General features: G+C 32.3%; 1 protein-coding gene across 1 annotated transcript; it reads right to left on the reverse strand.

The window, feature by feature from the left end:
* Nucleotides 1-211: 211 nt before the first annotated feature.
* On the reverse strand, nt 212-12,371 carry LOC125049245. Its single transcript, XM_047648401.1, has 10 exons — nt 12,048-12,371; nt 11,772-11,981; nt 10,941-11,053; nt 10,552-10,672; nt 9,742-9,891; nt 7,757-7,874; nt 7,135-7,317; nt 6,337-6,424; nt 4,819-5,054; nt 212-4,258 (listed from the first exon to the last, which is right to left on the reverse strand). The coding sequence occupies exons 1-10, from the start codon at nt 12,128-12,130 to the stop codon at nt 545-547; spliced, it is 5,016 nt and encodes a 1,671-aa protein (XP_047504357.1). The 5' UTR covers nt 12,131-12,371; the 3' UTR covers nt 212-544.
* Between the last annotated feature and the right edge of the window lie 5,582 nt (nt 12,372-17,953).

Below are 17,953 nucleotides of genomic sequence, written 5' to 3' on the forward strand. Positions count from 1 at the left end.
TTGATGAAAAAATATATGCAAGAACCTATTTTTACAGAATTTGTTGATGCTTGTCTTAATGTTATTCAGGAGAAATAGTTTATAAATAAATATTGACAAAACATCTATGGATACACTTTTTGATTATGATGATTAATTGTTCTTAAAATTTGTGTAGGGGCATTAAGCAGGACTATGCACTGTGTCCTAGCTATTAACATAAAAAATCTAGTTTATTCTAACAGATTTAATCATCTTAATGCTATGTATGTACGCTAATATCAACTATGGTTAAAAATGGTTGAGATCCTTTTCAAAGATAAGTAGAAGTATACATGATAAATGTGTATATGTAACAATTTTTGATTAGTACATAGTTTAAATACCACACCATAAATAAAATAATATAATTGAAATCTCAGATGACAGATGATGGTAGTTAATAATAATAATGTATTTATTAAAAAAATAGTTTAATTGTTTGCATTCTAAAATATTACATTATAGTCATAGAAAATTGATAACAATAACAAAAAGTATTGTAAGTTGTACAAAATTAATTATGCTATACATCATTAAGAGCCATTTTGAGTAATTGTTCCAATTCATCAGATTTCTTTTTACCTTCATTTAGTTGCATTTCAAGGTCAGACACCACCTTTTGGTAATTATTACAATTTGAAATGCTTCTATCAACAGACCTTATAGTATCATCCACCATACTACAGTCTTTTTCTTCAATTTGGAGATATTCATATGAATCATCAATTTTACGCCTCTTGGCTGCCAACAACCAATCTAAATCATCTTCTCTCGAGTCAGCCTTATGTTTTAGTGAAGTAAGAACCTCGGAATTATACATCCAATTCATTTGGCGGAACTCTTCCATGGCTGACTTATCATATATTGTGAATAGTTCACCAAAATTTTTTAGTATACTTATTTTTTCGTATACAATTATATTTACTGTATCTATCAAATTATACTCTTCAAAAAATTGTAAAAAATTATCATATTGTACCACTGGTAATTCTTCAGAGCAGTTGTTTCGCGGAAGGGACACAACGTTACAAGTTACTGTATCAGGATTTTTAAACCAACCTATCTGATTGCAATATTGCCGAACTTGTTCCTGCATGTGCAGTGCATTCTTCGGAGATATTGGGGAACTTGGACTTACCAGTTTTAAATTTTGCATGATATTTTTTATCGCATTAGTATTTTCAGAATTTCTTAAATTATTAGGGATATACTCATATGGTTTCGGGCATGGCACCGAATCATCTAAATAAGTTTTAAATTCTATAGGAAAGCCCGGGTAGTTAAACCAATCCTCATCAGTTATAACTTCAATTAATTTATCAATAGCAGTGTTGTAATAATGTACCAATTTCTTGATATCTTTCATTAAATCTTTGAATCTGATATCAGTATCTGATTTTAGTCTATGCCATATTTCATTTCCGAGATATCTTTGGCAAATTGACTTCAGTGTATCAATTTCAAGGGGCGGGGATTTTGGGCATCTCTTAGCTAACCATTTCAATGCACTTTTTGTCAGACTATCCAGAGAGACTGCAATGTTTGCTGGCTCAATGATAAATATTTTAAAATCTGATATAACATTATTGCTTACATATTCAGATAATTTATTTTCGAGATCATTTTGAATAATAGCATTACTTATTGGTGTAGTTATTATGGCAATGGGTACAATATGATAGGGGTGTTTTTGTTTTAGCACACTTTCTACATTCTGAACATTTAAGTCCTCATTACTCATATAAAATATAACACCATTTGTACCTTCAAGACAATCTTCATTGATTTCATGATTATCCCTATTTATTAAAGTAACAGATGTAGCAAAATCCATTAAATTATTCCAAGATTGTTTCTGAATGTGTATCAGATTTTCCACTGCACTATTATCTTTCGATCTAAATGCATGCAACAACCAAGACTGAATATTTATCCTTTTACAAAACCACTTACAAGTTCCTGGAGAAACCAATGTAATTTTCCAAAAGAAGCATTTATCATAAGGATAGTTAATTTGCTTCATCCGTTTTAGTAATGGTGACCTTATAATTTCAACAAGATCATAAGTCTTAGGAGGTGGAATTTCATTAGGTTCATTCTTAAATTTATAACCTCTATGAATTGCATTCATGTGACTTAAAGTTGCCCTTTCAGAAAGCCGCCTCAAACAGTTTGCTTCTTCGAAAGGGGTTTTATCTGGTAACCAAACTGGCGTGTCCTCTAAGAGATGTCTTCTCCTCAAGTTTCTCGACAGAAGGTTTCTCCAAACATTGAACCATTTTTTCATTAGGTTTTTGGTTCGGAAAAGTTCAGCCTTTAGTTCATATGTGCATATTTCATCTAATAACTCGGCAACCATCTCATCAGTAACATTCTTTGTATATGTTACTATATTATTTAATATTTCCATTTCCTCTTTTAATAGAATACTGATAGTTTCCCCATTTACTTCATTCACCAATTCTTCTGAGACTATTTCAGATTCCTTTTCAACTTTCTCCCTAAAAATTCTGTCTAGTTCTTTAGCTTTCCGATCTAACTGGGCTTGATGTTCCTCTTCTAACTTTCTCTTTAGTTCTGCTTGTTTCTTCTGCTCTTCTAATTTACGCTGTTCTTCTAATTTTTTAAGCTCTTCTTTTGTTCGTGCCTCTTCTAGTCGCTTCATTTCCTCTTGCCTTTCTTGCAATTCCTTTCGCCTCTTTTCTTCTAATTCTTTCCTCTCTTCTTCCTTTATGGCCGCTTCTAACTTTTGCTTTTCATTTTCCAACGCCTCGAGCTCATCTCGCGATTTATTATTAGAATCATCGTTGAATTCATAAATATCATTGTTTTTAGGCAATGCTACGGACTTAAAAATATTACTAGCTACCGAGGGGGGCTTATTTTTACTTTGAAAAACTGTATAAGGTTTGTTTTGGCCAGAAAAGGGATCATTTGCCTGTTTAAACAATGTTCCTGGAGATAAATTCGATGCTTCGCCATTAGTAACAAATTTATTGTTGGATAAATCTTTATTGAAAGGATTATCATTTTGCGTAGGTTTAGCAAAAGCTCGAAAAACACTTGTGGGATCCGTTAGTGGGGTCTCTAGAGGTGGTTTTGCAAAAATACTCGTTTGCGGTACATCTGTAGATTTGCTAAATATACTTTGAGCATTAGCGAAGATGTTTTGTGGTTCAGCTGTTTTTTTCTCAAAAATTGAGTTAGCTGCATTGGCAAATATACTTTTGCTTGCTTCTGTTTTATTTTCATCTTTAGAAAGTTTATTAAATACTGACCCTCCAGTGTCGGAGTTAAACAAATTCGTACTATCACTTTCAAATGAAGATTGACTTGATGCAAATAAGTTTTTGTTATTTGATGACGTAAAGGGATTTGAATTATTGCGGTTCATATGAGTTCTTTCAGGTGGGGAAAAGGTGAACAGTTTGTGGGCGCCATTTGTGATTTCTGGTGACTTTTTAATACTATCTGGAACGTCCACTGTGTCTGCCCGTCGAAACGTAAACGATCTTTCTCCATTCGTTTTGCTAAATACTAGAGGTTTTGGTGGTGTTACGGCAGCGGGTTTTACAAAGTTGTGTTTTTTAACTTCAAACGGTGGGTCCACAAATGTTTTTCCAGCCAGTCGTTGCAATTCCAACTTTAAAGATTCTATATCTTTATTTGTATCGTTTGTGGTATTATAGCCTAGATCTTGTGCCGTTAAAGACGCTACTTTGATTTTTCCATCAGAAGTGAAACTAGCGTGTAGTGTATGATTTTTGTAGTCATATTGAGGGATATTTCCACCAGAAATAATATCAGCTACGTTACTTCTCCTCTTAGACTCTATGAGACTCAAAGCTCTAGATAGAGGATATGGATCGCTGTCTTCAATAAACTGATTCCTGTCTAGGATGACATTAAGTTCTGAATCCACTTTGGAAAGTCTTAGGCCATAATGGTTCACAAAGGATTTCATGCTTTCAATGGTTTCAAAAGCGAGGGAGTTCATTAATTCTTCGGCGGGGTATTTGGAGCCTCCTCTAGGTGCATAGGCCTTAACGATTCTAGCTAGACCTCTAGCTCGGACGTCGTTAAAGTATCGTAACAGTATGCAGGCCTGAAGATAAGTAGCTTCATCCCGGACGAGCCGGAAGAATCTCACATAGTTATTGTTATCTAGCGCCATGAAAATTTTGACAGCGAATATAATTGGCTCCGATCTCTGAATTTCGTCTGGTAATTGTTTTATCTGGAAGAAGAGATTTTTTGTTAGTGACTAAAAATTATCTTGTCTTTAGAAGATTTTGTGATAAACGACCGAGGTCTGGATATCCATAGTTGCTCACCATTGACACTTTGAAATCGATTTTATTTAGATTTTATAATTTAATTATTTTGTTATTTTTTTTATTATCTTTTCGTGTATGTTATGCTTGTCACATTAATAATTGTATTTTATTTTTCTTGACCAATGTATCAGTGTGCCGATAGTTGTCAAGCTTTTATAAATATTTATTTACGAAACAAAGAAAATTAAAATTAATGTTTAACGCTTAAAACATTTATAAATAAATATTAATATCAAGAAGACAATAAATTCTTAAAAAACAGATCGTGACAAATAGATTATGACAATATGTCAAAATTTACAATTAATTTAACCATTTACACCACGATTAAATTTATTAAAAATTTAAATGGGGAAGTTTTATGCCCAAGACTTGTTAGCCTCTGGTGGAACTTACGTAAATCTTTACAAAATGACCTGATTGACTAACCAATAAATTAATCTAAAAAGAATATACGAACCTCCCACCAAAAATTAGCATCTCCAAGGTTCAAAAGGGCTATGTACCCTCTAAATTCAGCTTCTCTGGGTTTAAATTGGGCCTGGACATCAGAATACATATGTTTCAGGGTTTGGAGACACTTGGTTAAGTTGTCCGTGTTAAGTTTTTGATCGAACTGCGTATGCTCAAGATCCGCTAATCGCGCCGCACAGTGGGCGTGGAATCGGGCACAGATTTCTACTAAACATATTGAATCTGGAAAAAATAATTATTTGAATAAAACCTCTGCAACGGATAAAAACTAATTTAATATTTACATGACATCGACATTACGTTTTATTTAAAATATGATTACATAAAAAATTCGTTGAGCATGACGTACAGACCCGAGATGTCCCAATTCATGTTAATAAAATAATAGTTATTGATCAAAAAATGATTTGATTTAAGGGATAAAGTTGAATTCCTTGTATTTTTTTTATTAAATGTAAATGGGAGAATATAAATAATTAAAATTGACATTAAAAGAGCAATTACATCTCCAAGTTTATTTGGGATTGATAGTAAAATTGCATAAGCAAATAAAAAATATCATTCTGGTTGAATATGTACTGGGGTAACTAGAGGATTAGCGGAGATAAAATTATCTGGATCGCTTGTACAAAGCAAGTTCGGCTTTGTATATCGAGATCAAACAACGTATACGGCGAGAGAACATTGAGTTATATTTGCTACCGAGGCTAATAAATGCACTACCCAGTCAGTTATTAGATAGCCTACCGTTAACGAACATAAAAAGTAAATTGAAAAACTACTTTTATATGCATTAATCGCGCACCTAAAGAAGACTGCTATGGTTACATTTACAACACAAACCACAGTGGTTTTCTAATGTAACATGTGATTTTATTTATATTATGGGAAAATATAAATAAAATCATATATAAGAAATAAATAAATATATAAAATAACGTGTGTGTACTTATGTACACGCGTTAGAAGTTATACTTCTTTGGCGTAATAATTTTCTTCGAGCACTTTAGAGGGACGTTTCCCTCTTCGAATTGCATTTTTCTTGTACATTTTAATGATCTAAACGATATAATAATTGTACTAATCATGATATTTTACAAAAAATATGTTTATCACATTGGAACGGGTTTTCTCGTATTGAAATCATTATTTTGGTTGAAATAAACACTACACCATGACAGACAATGCAACAAAGACAGAGCAAGCGCCAACTAGCGGCCCAAACTGTTTTACCGAAGTTTGAATAGATATTCAGGGTTTTTGTGACGCTGTTCGCACGCATCGTAAAAATGTACCCTCATCATTTTTCCCTAACGCGCCAAAATAAGTATAACTTCAAAAAAGTTTATAATAATACTTTATATTAAGCCTTTACTGTCTAAGCCTAACTTTAGACATACATAAATTAATATTATATTTATAATTCAACATGAACTAAATTATATGTAAAAATATATGTTCACTATGCCCTATAACACGTAGACATTATAAATCAAATTACTACCTGCACAACACAGAGCCTGCTGCGTAATATCCTTCCGGATGCCTCTCAGCCGGTCCCACATGAAATGAAACCAATCGGCCAGCGACACCTTGAAAACATCATAATATTTTACTTACAAAAATGTAACATTAATTACTATTTTTTATAGTATAAATATTAAACAGTGGTAATTAGCGGAGTTTTTTTTTTTGAGTTAGTACTTAGTCAATTCCATGAGTTTGCTAGATGCACCACGCTTGCGTAAAATATTTGTATAAATCTTAGGCGCGTATTCATTTTGATATTTGAACTTTGACATATTTGTACAGTACAGTACTCAAGCCGAAATTGTGACTTAAGGTTCCTTTTGGAATACAGGCCTAAAAGCGCCATCGTCATTCTCGCATCATTACTATAAAATATTTTATTTCTTAAATTTTATCAAGTCTCATAACATATTTAAAAATAATTCTTAAGAAATATAATAGAAAGAAAGAAACATTTATTAATATGTATACACACATGTGCATTAAGAGATATAGTAACTATATAAAAACACTCACACTACAAAAAAAGATAATATAGTAGTGTGCAGTGTTAATTTAGCCTCACTGTTTGATGAATATGCCTAGTGACCACAGCACTGCCATTTATAAAAACCAATGACTGTTCATCGATAGGTACATACTAAAGCATAACTAAATAGAAGTTATATACCTATTTGTGTAATTAAAATAGGTACAATATATACTAAATATGAATTAAATAAATAAATAAATGTGTATATAAATAACGTTATTGTTATAAAATATTAAATACCTGTCTAGTTGTATCAGCAATCTCACGGAGAAGGTAGGCACAAGTAGCCATAAGCACTTTGGCTGGTCGCAATTCATAACACATTGGCATTTCCTGGTCTGCAGAGCTACGGCTGTACTGTTTCACCGCCCTCCACGGTTCCAACAGACCATCAGAGTCTACTATTGTTTCTAACGTCATCACCTATAACAACAAAATGTAAAGAACACAAAATAATTAAAACTTATCAAAGAGCACTTAGGTAAAATTATATAATACTAGCAGACTCGGCCAAGCTTTGCTTTGGCTAAAGTTTTTGTTATATTACATAGTAAACTATTCAAGAGAAACTGTAGGAGAACTTATGTGAAACGTTGGTACTTTTAACACAGCGCCATCTGTTAGAATTGTATTAAATAATAAACAAATATTTGCAATAAAATAATATTGTGGGTATAAATTAAGATGTAAGCTATCCTATCTTTTAAGTTGGATCAAACTACACACGGTGAGCAAATTTGATTGATATCGGTTCGGTAACTTAGAAGTCCATCGCGGACAAACAACGTGACACGTAATTTATATATATTAAGATATATGTTTCTTAACAAATTAATGACATTAAAATAATTTTTTTACTAACCTGATGTTCAGCTTGTCTATGCAACAATTCCTTTTCTGGACACATATCAGGGCAAGTGCCAATAGTGGGTCCACCAACTTTCACCTTTGACCCGGCACCACCCCAAGATCTTAATATTCTGAAATTTTTACATTTAAACGCTATATTTTTTTTTACTCACAATGATTCATCTTAATCAATAATATTTGACCCTATTATAATTAAAAGGAAACCCGCAAGGCAGCCATTCTCTCATAAGGGTCTAGTAGCTTAGATATAGAAATCTCAGATATACATGAACATGTTCAAGTTCGAGGCAATAACCTAGAATATATATAAAAGAAAATATTCTGGTAGGTACAGAAGTAAAATAGTTAATATTAACAAAACAGATACAGATATAACTGCATTCCAACTAACTCATCAATAATCTTAATTAAAAAACAAAACAAAACTATATAAGGAGAAAAGGATTTGTAAGTCATAAGTGATTCAGCTAAATGTTAAAATAGTAGTCATATAATAAATACAAGATTGATTTGAAGCAGTATAATGTTAAAATAACCACTAAAAATATATATAAATAGACAACTGCCCATATTTTATCAATTCAACATAATTTAACTACAGTGTAAACTATATTTAAGGACACTTAAGGGACTGTGCCTATTTTGACGTTAAAAAAAATTTGGAAGGTAAATGGGAAGAAAGATCTGTATTAGAAAAATAAAGTTTATTTCGGACTAGTGTTAGTAATTACATAAAAACAATTCGTATTTAAACGCTACGGTACGGTTGTATTTCTATACTTATTTCATTCAAATCTTGGGATATTGAGGCATTTTCGTGATAAAGCACAAAAAAAACAGGATTTCTTGGAAAGTTCGGTACGATTACTGACAGTCGAGTTTATTTCTCGCTAGGACAATAAAGCGACAAAAGGTACACAGCTATGCAGTTTTAACTAATTTCGGCAAGTTAAAAAGTACTTTTTATTATTTAATTGTTGTAAATCAGGGTGGGTGCATTGCTATGTAGAGTGTATCATTGTATGGAAGACAAGACAAGACTCATTTTGACGCTTTAGGGGGTTTGTCGTTAAATTTAGGGATTAATCTTATATATAAAATTCTTCTCGTGTTACAATGTTAGTTACCACCCTCCTCCGAAACGGCTTGACCGATTTTTATAAAAAAATTTATGTCTGAGAATCGGCTACTATCTATCTTTCAACCCCCTAAGTGATAAGGGGTGTCCACCATAAAAAAAAGGGTGCGTGTACTTATGTACGCGCGTAAGAAGTTATACTTCTTTGGCATTATTAAAAATAGTTTTTGATGCATGCAAATAATTAATTACAATTAAATAATCAAAGACTGGAAAAGGAGTCATTATAGTCAATTAAGTTCAGTTTACATTTGAAAAATTAAATAATTATTTATTATTATTCTCTTACATTAAGTGTAACATAAATTCTATTTAGTTAAAAGTATATATTATTATATATTTAGAACATCTCTACCAAACACTAAGATGTATGTTGTAGCTTTGGTAGTATTGCACAATATAAAATTAATAAATTTCTTTGAAAAAAAAATCAAAACTCCTTTATTTGTTTAAAAGGTAAATGACAAATGTCATTATGGTCATTCAAAATTCTTGGCATACGAACTTCACGCATATTCTATTTCTTTTTACTTGTAGATTGTCTTATTCCTATCTCGCTCGAGCACGCTATTATCACACTCCCAATTTTGTGTCACAGGTGCGCGCGCATCGTAAAATTTCACTCTCATACATTTTTCATAACGCGCCTAAAGAAGTATAACTTCAAAAATTTTTACTCTTTAGATTTTTTTTTTGTTTTTATTTTTTTGTGATACAGCATACAAAAATACATATAACCCCTAATTTTCATCCCTCTACGATCAACCCCTATTTTTTATTATTGTAGACAGCTATTTTTATTGAACTAAAAAAAATTGTCCTAGAAATAATAAATTTACCTGTCTCTAGCATCAAGGGTCCTCCATTTCTCATCAGGTGTCAAAGAAACTCTGGACCTGAGTTGATAAAGCTCAGCAGCTGCTTCCGTAGTGCTAAGGCTGGTTTGTGTTGTCACAATAACTGGTGCATCACTACCAAATGCTTCAGACCTATATCATTTAAGTAATGGTCAGAATTCAAATTTCAGGTGAACAAATCGTCATTCGTAGAACAGTGACGGATCTGACAAATAGTAAACTTTACAGGGCAGCCATTTCAAAATCATATAATCATGTTAGGTTTTGTCATAACTATGTTAATTCATATTCTGTTATTATGGAAATTGGCATACAAGCAAACAAAAGGGTTTGTTTTGAAACAAAATAAAAATAATAACATTGAATTACACAGTTTTCTAGAAAAATCACATGTTTCTATCAAATCCGTCACTTTAACGACTGATTAATTTGAAATTTAAAAAAATGTAGTATCTAAATATGATAAAAAGTGGATTTTGGATTTTTTTCAGTTCTGTCCGACACTGTTCTACGATCATGACGAAATAAATGTCTAATTCAGATGCTATGACTTATATAAGCTATATTTTATTGATATCTATTTGACATTTGGTACTAATTGCCTTAGTGGCAGCAATACAGAGGGATATTAAAAAATAAGAGATAATTTAAATACTTGAAGATGTTTCATTCTGGGAAAACAATTTGTGAACAAATCTTATATATATATAATTTTTTCTAAAATCATTTGTTGCTTTTTCAATATATGTTGTAAGATATTGAGAGTGGTTTGAAAATAGGAGTACAACTCACTGTAAAGATTTTCCTCTCGGTTTCACTGGGCCTTCAAACTTTTTCTTCATAACAATTTGTTTAACAGGTCTCAGAGCCTTCTTTGGAGATATGGATCTTTTTGGGATATCGATTTCCATAGCTGCAAAAGGGCATAAAATACATTTGTCACATACACTTTTAGTTACACAAAATGCATCAAAGTGTGCTAAAAGCTTACATATATTTACTTACAAAACCAACCTCACTTCTACAATTAAAATTAGCTGACATTTTAATTGATCAAAGTATTTTCATAATGGCATAATGGAATTTTCATTTGAACTTAGATCCATAACTTATTAACTATTTAATAATGTTACCTATTTGTTTAGTCGTTCAGTTACAATGTTAATGTAAGCTTTACTTACGTTTTTGTCTGGGTACCCTGTATGTTGCGGTTCCTCCCATTGCAGATAATTCTTCTTCTACATCCGAGTCTGGGACCCAATCAGGATCCTCATCTCTCTTACTTTTTCTTCTTCTGTAATCCATAGAAACTACTTTCCTCAACATGTTTTCAAACACTACATAATTTTAAATACCCTCAATTTTTTTCATAAAAAAACATTACAGATTTAGGTACCCTCATAATAGGTTCATTTATTAGAGACAGGAGTTACATAGAAATGACTTTTATTTAGATGTACAAACATAATGTATAAGAAACTCCTTTTTACATATATAATATTGTTTCTGCTTACATTTTTGACACTGTTTATCTTTAAGTTTATACTTAAATTAATAATTATTATTTTAAGAGAAAAGAGGCATAATACAATTTGAAATTGCGACATACTAAAAGTCCTTTTCTCAAAGGTACTTTACTTGTCTATTGGAGCTGTCAGATCACTACTAATAAACAACCTGTGAACAGGATATTTAAGTAGAAAAAGTAACTATTAGGTTACTAAAAAACCATTTGAAGTAATCTACTCAATAATTGTACTGATTTAATTTTATACTTATTTAAGCTGTCCATTAAAATGGCTTATATCTTATTACCTCAAATAATTAACCAAGAGAATAGTCACTTAGAAAGATTCCTAGAATAGTTACTACATATGCATTATGCGCTGTATTTATGGAAGTACAGAGTAGCAATATACTGCTAAAATACCACCAATAAAAAAAAGGTTATGTTTTCCTACCAATTTTTTTTATATGAAGTCTGGTTAAGTGCAATAAAACGAAATGCTTACATTCTTGCCTTCGTCCGAGTGACGTCAAACATAAAGCCATCATAAGCACCTGCATTTAATAATGCTCTTTGCACAGATATTTCTTGTTCATACTCTACGACGCATATTTGTTTTTTAGGAAGAAGACGAATTCTGTGTACTTTTCCAAACTTGCTAAAGTGCTTTTTTGCTGCTGAAGAATCAAACAGGCCTTCAGGGACATTGGAACACCTTGAAGGTAAGTATGAATTTAACATAGTATTACATTTGCAATTGACTAGCATATTTTATACTTACGTTATCGAACATTTATTGCTGGCATCAGGGTTAAAGGAATCTGGTTTTTCAGCGTTATTGTGGAATAAATCTCCTTGCTCCATGTTTGTATACAATTTTTTTAACGTCCTTATAACCTCATACGAGACCTCAAAGGTAATTGTTTAAGAGCCAAACTTTAACTTTCATGTTTTTAGAACTTAAATTTTTATAGTAAGAGTAACATTAGTTGCACATTAGAAACTTTTTGAATCACTTTAATTCAAACAATTTTTTAATTTAAAAATGTCAAACAATGTTTTGGAATAACGTCCTGACACATGACAGTTACCACTGACCGGAAAAGCAAAGAGATTCCATGTCAACGTTAGTTGTCAACTTAACGATATTGGTCTTACATAGATTTACCACAGGTAAATTTTCCAAAGGGTTTAATCACAGCAGTGCTAATTACCTACCTTTTTTGTTATGTTGACAACACTGTTACGTCATTATAGTTCGACAGTGAGTATTTTTTTATATCACGAGACTTTTTTTATTTATTTTTTATGGCTCTGGCTCGATTTGTGCACTAGCCAGCGTCAAGTATAGGATTTTTTATGATTCGTGCTTGTCTTTAGAAATTCGACCGTGTCCTCCATGTACGGTTTAAGCACTCGCCCGCACAACCCTCCCAAAGGCCGAAAACAAATTTAAATTAAATTAAAACTTGCCCTCGAAGCGGGAATCGAATCCGGTACCCCTCACCTAGCTGCCACTTAATAAGACCGCTAGGCTATGAGGCCCCCATCACGATACTTAATATGAAATAAGAATAGGCCTGCCATTATCAAAAATAAAGTGTTATCAGGTGCAGACTATATATGGCTTTAAAAAGATTTATAGAATAAAATTATGTATCAATAATCATTAATTTTCTTTTGATCGATATAATGTAATTATGTGTAATTTAACAACAACACGTAATAAATTTGAAGTTTGTTTACCTGTTCATAGGCATGGTACGTTTTAGGACGGCGACGTACCATAGCGTGCGACGCCAACTTGCCTAGAGAACCGTTTTGGCGGGTTCTTTAAATGGAATTAATGTTTAATTTGAATATTTAAAGCTATTACTTAATATAATGAATAATAACAATTTATATAGATTAGAGAATTAATAGTGGTTTTAAAAATCGTGTTAACGGCGTATTGTATTAGTTAGCATAATGGCCTCACCGGGTCTCTTTCCGCTCTGTCCACCGCACAGCCTACCGATTTTGAAGTTTGTGTTATGTAGAACTTGAAATATACTTTTACATTAAAGTATAACTCAACTGCGAGAACCTAGCTCAGGGAATCCTAGTGTAGGTAAAGTACAGTAATTCCATAATCCATTTGCACATATTTAAGTCAAATTCAGTTTTTTTTCTCTTCTGTTCACTTCATTTGCTGCTTATTGTCACCATCTTGAGCTTGAATTTATTTTCAACTACAACATGTATTAAATTGTTGGTACTTAATATTAATATAACATAAATTATTCAAATTTTTTTTGTTATGTAATTACATTCTGCCGCGCAAAATCTCAGTTCCGGTACGTTGCGGATGTGCCGCCATCACTTTCTAATGACGGAACGCCATCCGGCTGTTTTGGCAATAACTATTCGATACAGTCACGCCTAATAATATGAATTAATTATACGAATATTGTGGCGGGAAAAAACATTATTACACATACACCTGATTCTATCTACATATGTATATGATGTTTGCCATTTACAAATGAATAAACAACATATTTTAGAGTATTATGTGTGTTTTATAAAGCCTTTATATAGGTTGTAAATACATTAAGTAGGTATGTTAATGTTACTGCATGGAAAGAAATTAGTAAAATCTGCCCAATCAAATAGGTTTATGGCTTTTTGTATAAATGCGCACAAACAGATTCCTATAGATGGCCATAAAGTATGACAGGCTACGGTGTGGTGAATCACCTGTGACGTCATTGCATAAATTCGGGTGTCACATTCCGTTCGCGAGTTATATAAAAGAAAGTGCGCGGCCGCGAAGCGACCTTGCGCGGTGAAAGGCGGGGGCAAGTAGCACAGCCGGAACTTGAGCTTCCCACGGCTCAGGCCATACCACATGGCATTTTAAGGACCACACGTGGCGTTGGCACTAGTCATGGTTAAAAATGTTCTTAAATCATTATTGACAATATGTTCTATTAGTTAAACCATTTGTTAATAAGAAAAATAAGATTTATGCTAAATCAAATTTAGAAATAAATTAATAGATATCAATCAAAATTAAATTTTATTTTTAAAGTATGCCAGTTTCTTTTCTATTTTGACAGTATTAAATATAATATAATTATAATAAAATTTGAAAATCTAAACAGGTATCTGACATAGTGACAGGCCCTAAATGTGGTGGTGAATGAACGAATTAGTTATTTGATTGGTGTTGCCAAAAATTCCTTTTTGCTGAATTTATATTTTCAAGCCGATGTAAACATAACTTTGAACAAACTTAAAGCGTATAAAACAAGTCACATTTTACATAATTTTATTTGTCTAGGTTATTAATAATTGTGGTACACATGTGTCATAACCTTTACTTTACGCGGGAATTTAAACATTGTAATTGCTACTGCGCGGCGTTAAGAAAGTTGCCTCCTAGGCTATTGCAAATGACGCCTTTTGATCTTGTTATTTTCAATGTAATTTTCTGTCTGTGTACATAGTTCAACTAAAACATAAGCGAACTTTTGTTTGAAAATATTACTAAATAATAAAAAAAAGATTTTGAAGGATCACCACCTAATATTATACTAATGTCTGTCATAATATAAATCAACATAGAAATATAATGTTTTGTTCACAGTTTAACTAACACCCAGCTTTTAGTAAATGGCCCATGTCTAGAACAAAAATGCATGTCCACTGGAAGTGTGCCAAAAGATTTCATCCGGTCATTAAAAACGGAATGTGAACTAAAACTAGAATTTAAATCATTTTTGAACATTTGTCTAAGCTGAAATAATTGTTTTTGCTTTGTAAAGCATAAACTCTTAAAAATACATCAGTGTAATTGCACCCTTTTAACTAAGTTACCTACTCTGCCTCTTTTCATGACAGAGTGTACACAATTTGACAGGAAGACACGAAATAGTAATAATAAATAAAAAGTGTTATAAATCTTTCGTAAATTTATTTATAAATTAATGTGTTGTTTATAGCCCATAATAAAATAAATATTGTTTTATTGATTATTTTAATACAGAGTTCAAAAATAAGTTCACAATGATGTGAAGGAAACATAAACTAAACATAGTTATTTATATTTCGAATTACAGACTTTAAATTAAGACACACTTTATAAAAAATTGCAATTCATAGAACATTACTCTTAAATATTTGAATATTTTTTGACAATACAAAACGGAATAATATTTTTAACCTATCAACACTGCCACGCGCATGAAGTTTTGGCGCCATTCTTGTTGCGTTGGACTGAATTTCTATTTTGCCACCTAATTTCGTCGTAGTATAGAAATATACGTAAACTTATTAAGAGGGAAAGCCCTTTTCTATTTGGGTCTAGATCTAGAGATCTAGGGTGGACCCGAAAGCGCGGGAAACGTGTGTTTATGTGCTAGTCATCTTCAGAGCTGGATGAAGATCTACGGGAAACATTCAGAAACGATACTTACTAAGTAACTACTAGGCCGTAGACTTGTTCCTGAATATCATTCTAAATGCTTTCATCGGGATCTAGTAATATAAAGAAGATACGTCTTAAATTACAATACAAGATAATATCATTAAAAATAAATTTTATACATAGGATATTCAAGGATCTTCAAACTATTGTAACAATACCTACTAATAAAAAAATATAAGACTTAAAAATGTGATTAAAATTCCTTTGAAATTTCCTTTACAGAAAATAACAGACAATTCCAAATAAAATAACGCACGAAAGGTTTCAAATAAAAACAAAAAGCTTCACCAATAATCACTATGTAGGACATGAGCGAAACGTTTCTCCGATCTCTTAGGGTGAGATCTATAGTGCGCACTTAGACTTTGCTCAGACTTAACTACAACCATTCTTTACTTTTTTAAAGGATAATAAAGAAGGTATTGCATGAAATGAAACATCAATTTCTGTCTTAGCTTGAGCTTAGCTTAATCTCACCGTTAAAATGTCTAAAATATACTAAATCATAGTTTAACCTTAGTGTTTTTCGTAAGTAAAGTCTGAGCAAAGTCCAAGTGCGCACTATAGATCTCACCCTTAGTCTCACAAAAGTATGAATCATGCTATTTAATTTAAAGATAATTGCGTAGCTTTTAATCGTGTCACATAAACGGATACGAAGTTTTCGAATGTTACATTGGTTAGTAGATAACCATCTAAAATACTCATAAAAGTTATTATAACGTAAAACTAATAATATCTTTATGTATCTACAATGTAGATTCTACATCATATTCTGTACGTAAATGATGGAAAGTGGAAACTTTACAGAATCCAACACGCCATCCAAATTTAAAAATGGAACTGTGTAGGGAACTAGGGAATGCTTTCAGCCGTCTAAGGGTCTGTTTCACAATGTATGGATAAGTAACAAATAGCTATGTGTTGCATAAATTATTTGGAAGATAAATTGTGCTATCTGTCACTTCATCGGACTCATAGCTTATGATGGACTTTATGTGACAAATAGCGCTATTTGACAGTCGTGAAACGCAACAATAGTGTTTATCCTACCAATAAGTAATAAATAGCTAATTTGGAACTTATGTAGAACTTATCCGTACATTGTGAAACAGACCCTAAATGCCTTAAATCTATATGGTTATTTGCTCTGTGCATACATCAGTAAATTCGACCAGTTTCTAAAATTGTATTCGAAAATGCTGTAGTTGGGCAAAATAAGGTGTCCAGGAATTAAAAAAAAACAATGTGCCTTTTCAGTCCTTACATTTGTACTTTCGCAACTTGCTACAATAAGATCACATGAGCAATGAAAGATCATGATGCGCGTGCGCTGAGACCGCGCCATTCCGGCCGCGAACCCGGATGCGGCTGTGTGACGTAACACGGCCTTCCCCCTCACCCCTCGGCGTCTACGCCTCTCTTATGCAAATTAAATCAATACAGTTGGCCTGTATGCACGCTGCACTTACCGATGAAAGTATATCAAAAGACTTGTTTAAATTACTAGAAACAAAGATCAATTTACAGATCAATAAAAAATATACCTATTTGTATCTTCGCTGCTGCGACTCGCAATTTTTACTAGTTCACAGATAATATCCCCATTGTTTATAGTCTGTAGATATATATTAAATAGTGCGAGCACAACATGAGTTCATTCAACCGACGGCTAATAGGCATCCTATACAATAAGTCTTATAGTAAATAATATCTTATTAGTAATAAGTCCTAGAAAGGCCCTTAAAGAGTCCCTAAAATGCCCATTAATAGGCTGCATCTCACTTAACATGAGATAGTATTGCGGCCAAATGTCTGTATAAAAAAACCGTTAACTGTCTGGCGAAAGCGAGAAATTTAATTTTGCTTTACTGTTTAAATGTTGTCCTGTGTCGTCTCGCCATGTCTGTAGGTGATAATCAAGAGATCATCTTAGTTATCCCATTTAAATTTTAATTATGCCTGCCTTTTCCTTAGCGTTAGCTATGTGATTAGACTGTGTGCACCAATAGATGTTTCTCTTCGATGAAAAAAAAGTTCGGGGTGCTTTTAGCCTCAAATAAAATGTATGAGTCAATTCGAGACATTTGAGTAATCCGAATTCTTTATTCAGATATTTATAATAATGTTGACAATGACGACTCGTTGGTCTAGTGGTTAGTAACCCTGCATGCGAATCCATGGGTCCCGGGTTCGAACCCCGGCTTAGACGAACA

This window comes from Pieris napi, chromosome 4 (assembly GCF_905475465.1).
Source record: "Pieris napi chromosome 4, ilPieNapi1.2, whole genome shotgun sequence".
NCBI classification, from domain to species: domain Eukaryota; kingdom Metazoa; phylum Arthropoda; class Insecta; order Lepidoptera; family Pieridae; genus Pieris; species Pieris napi.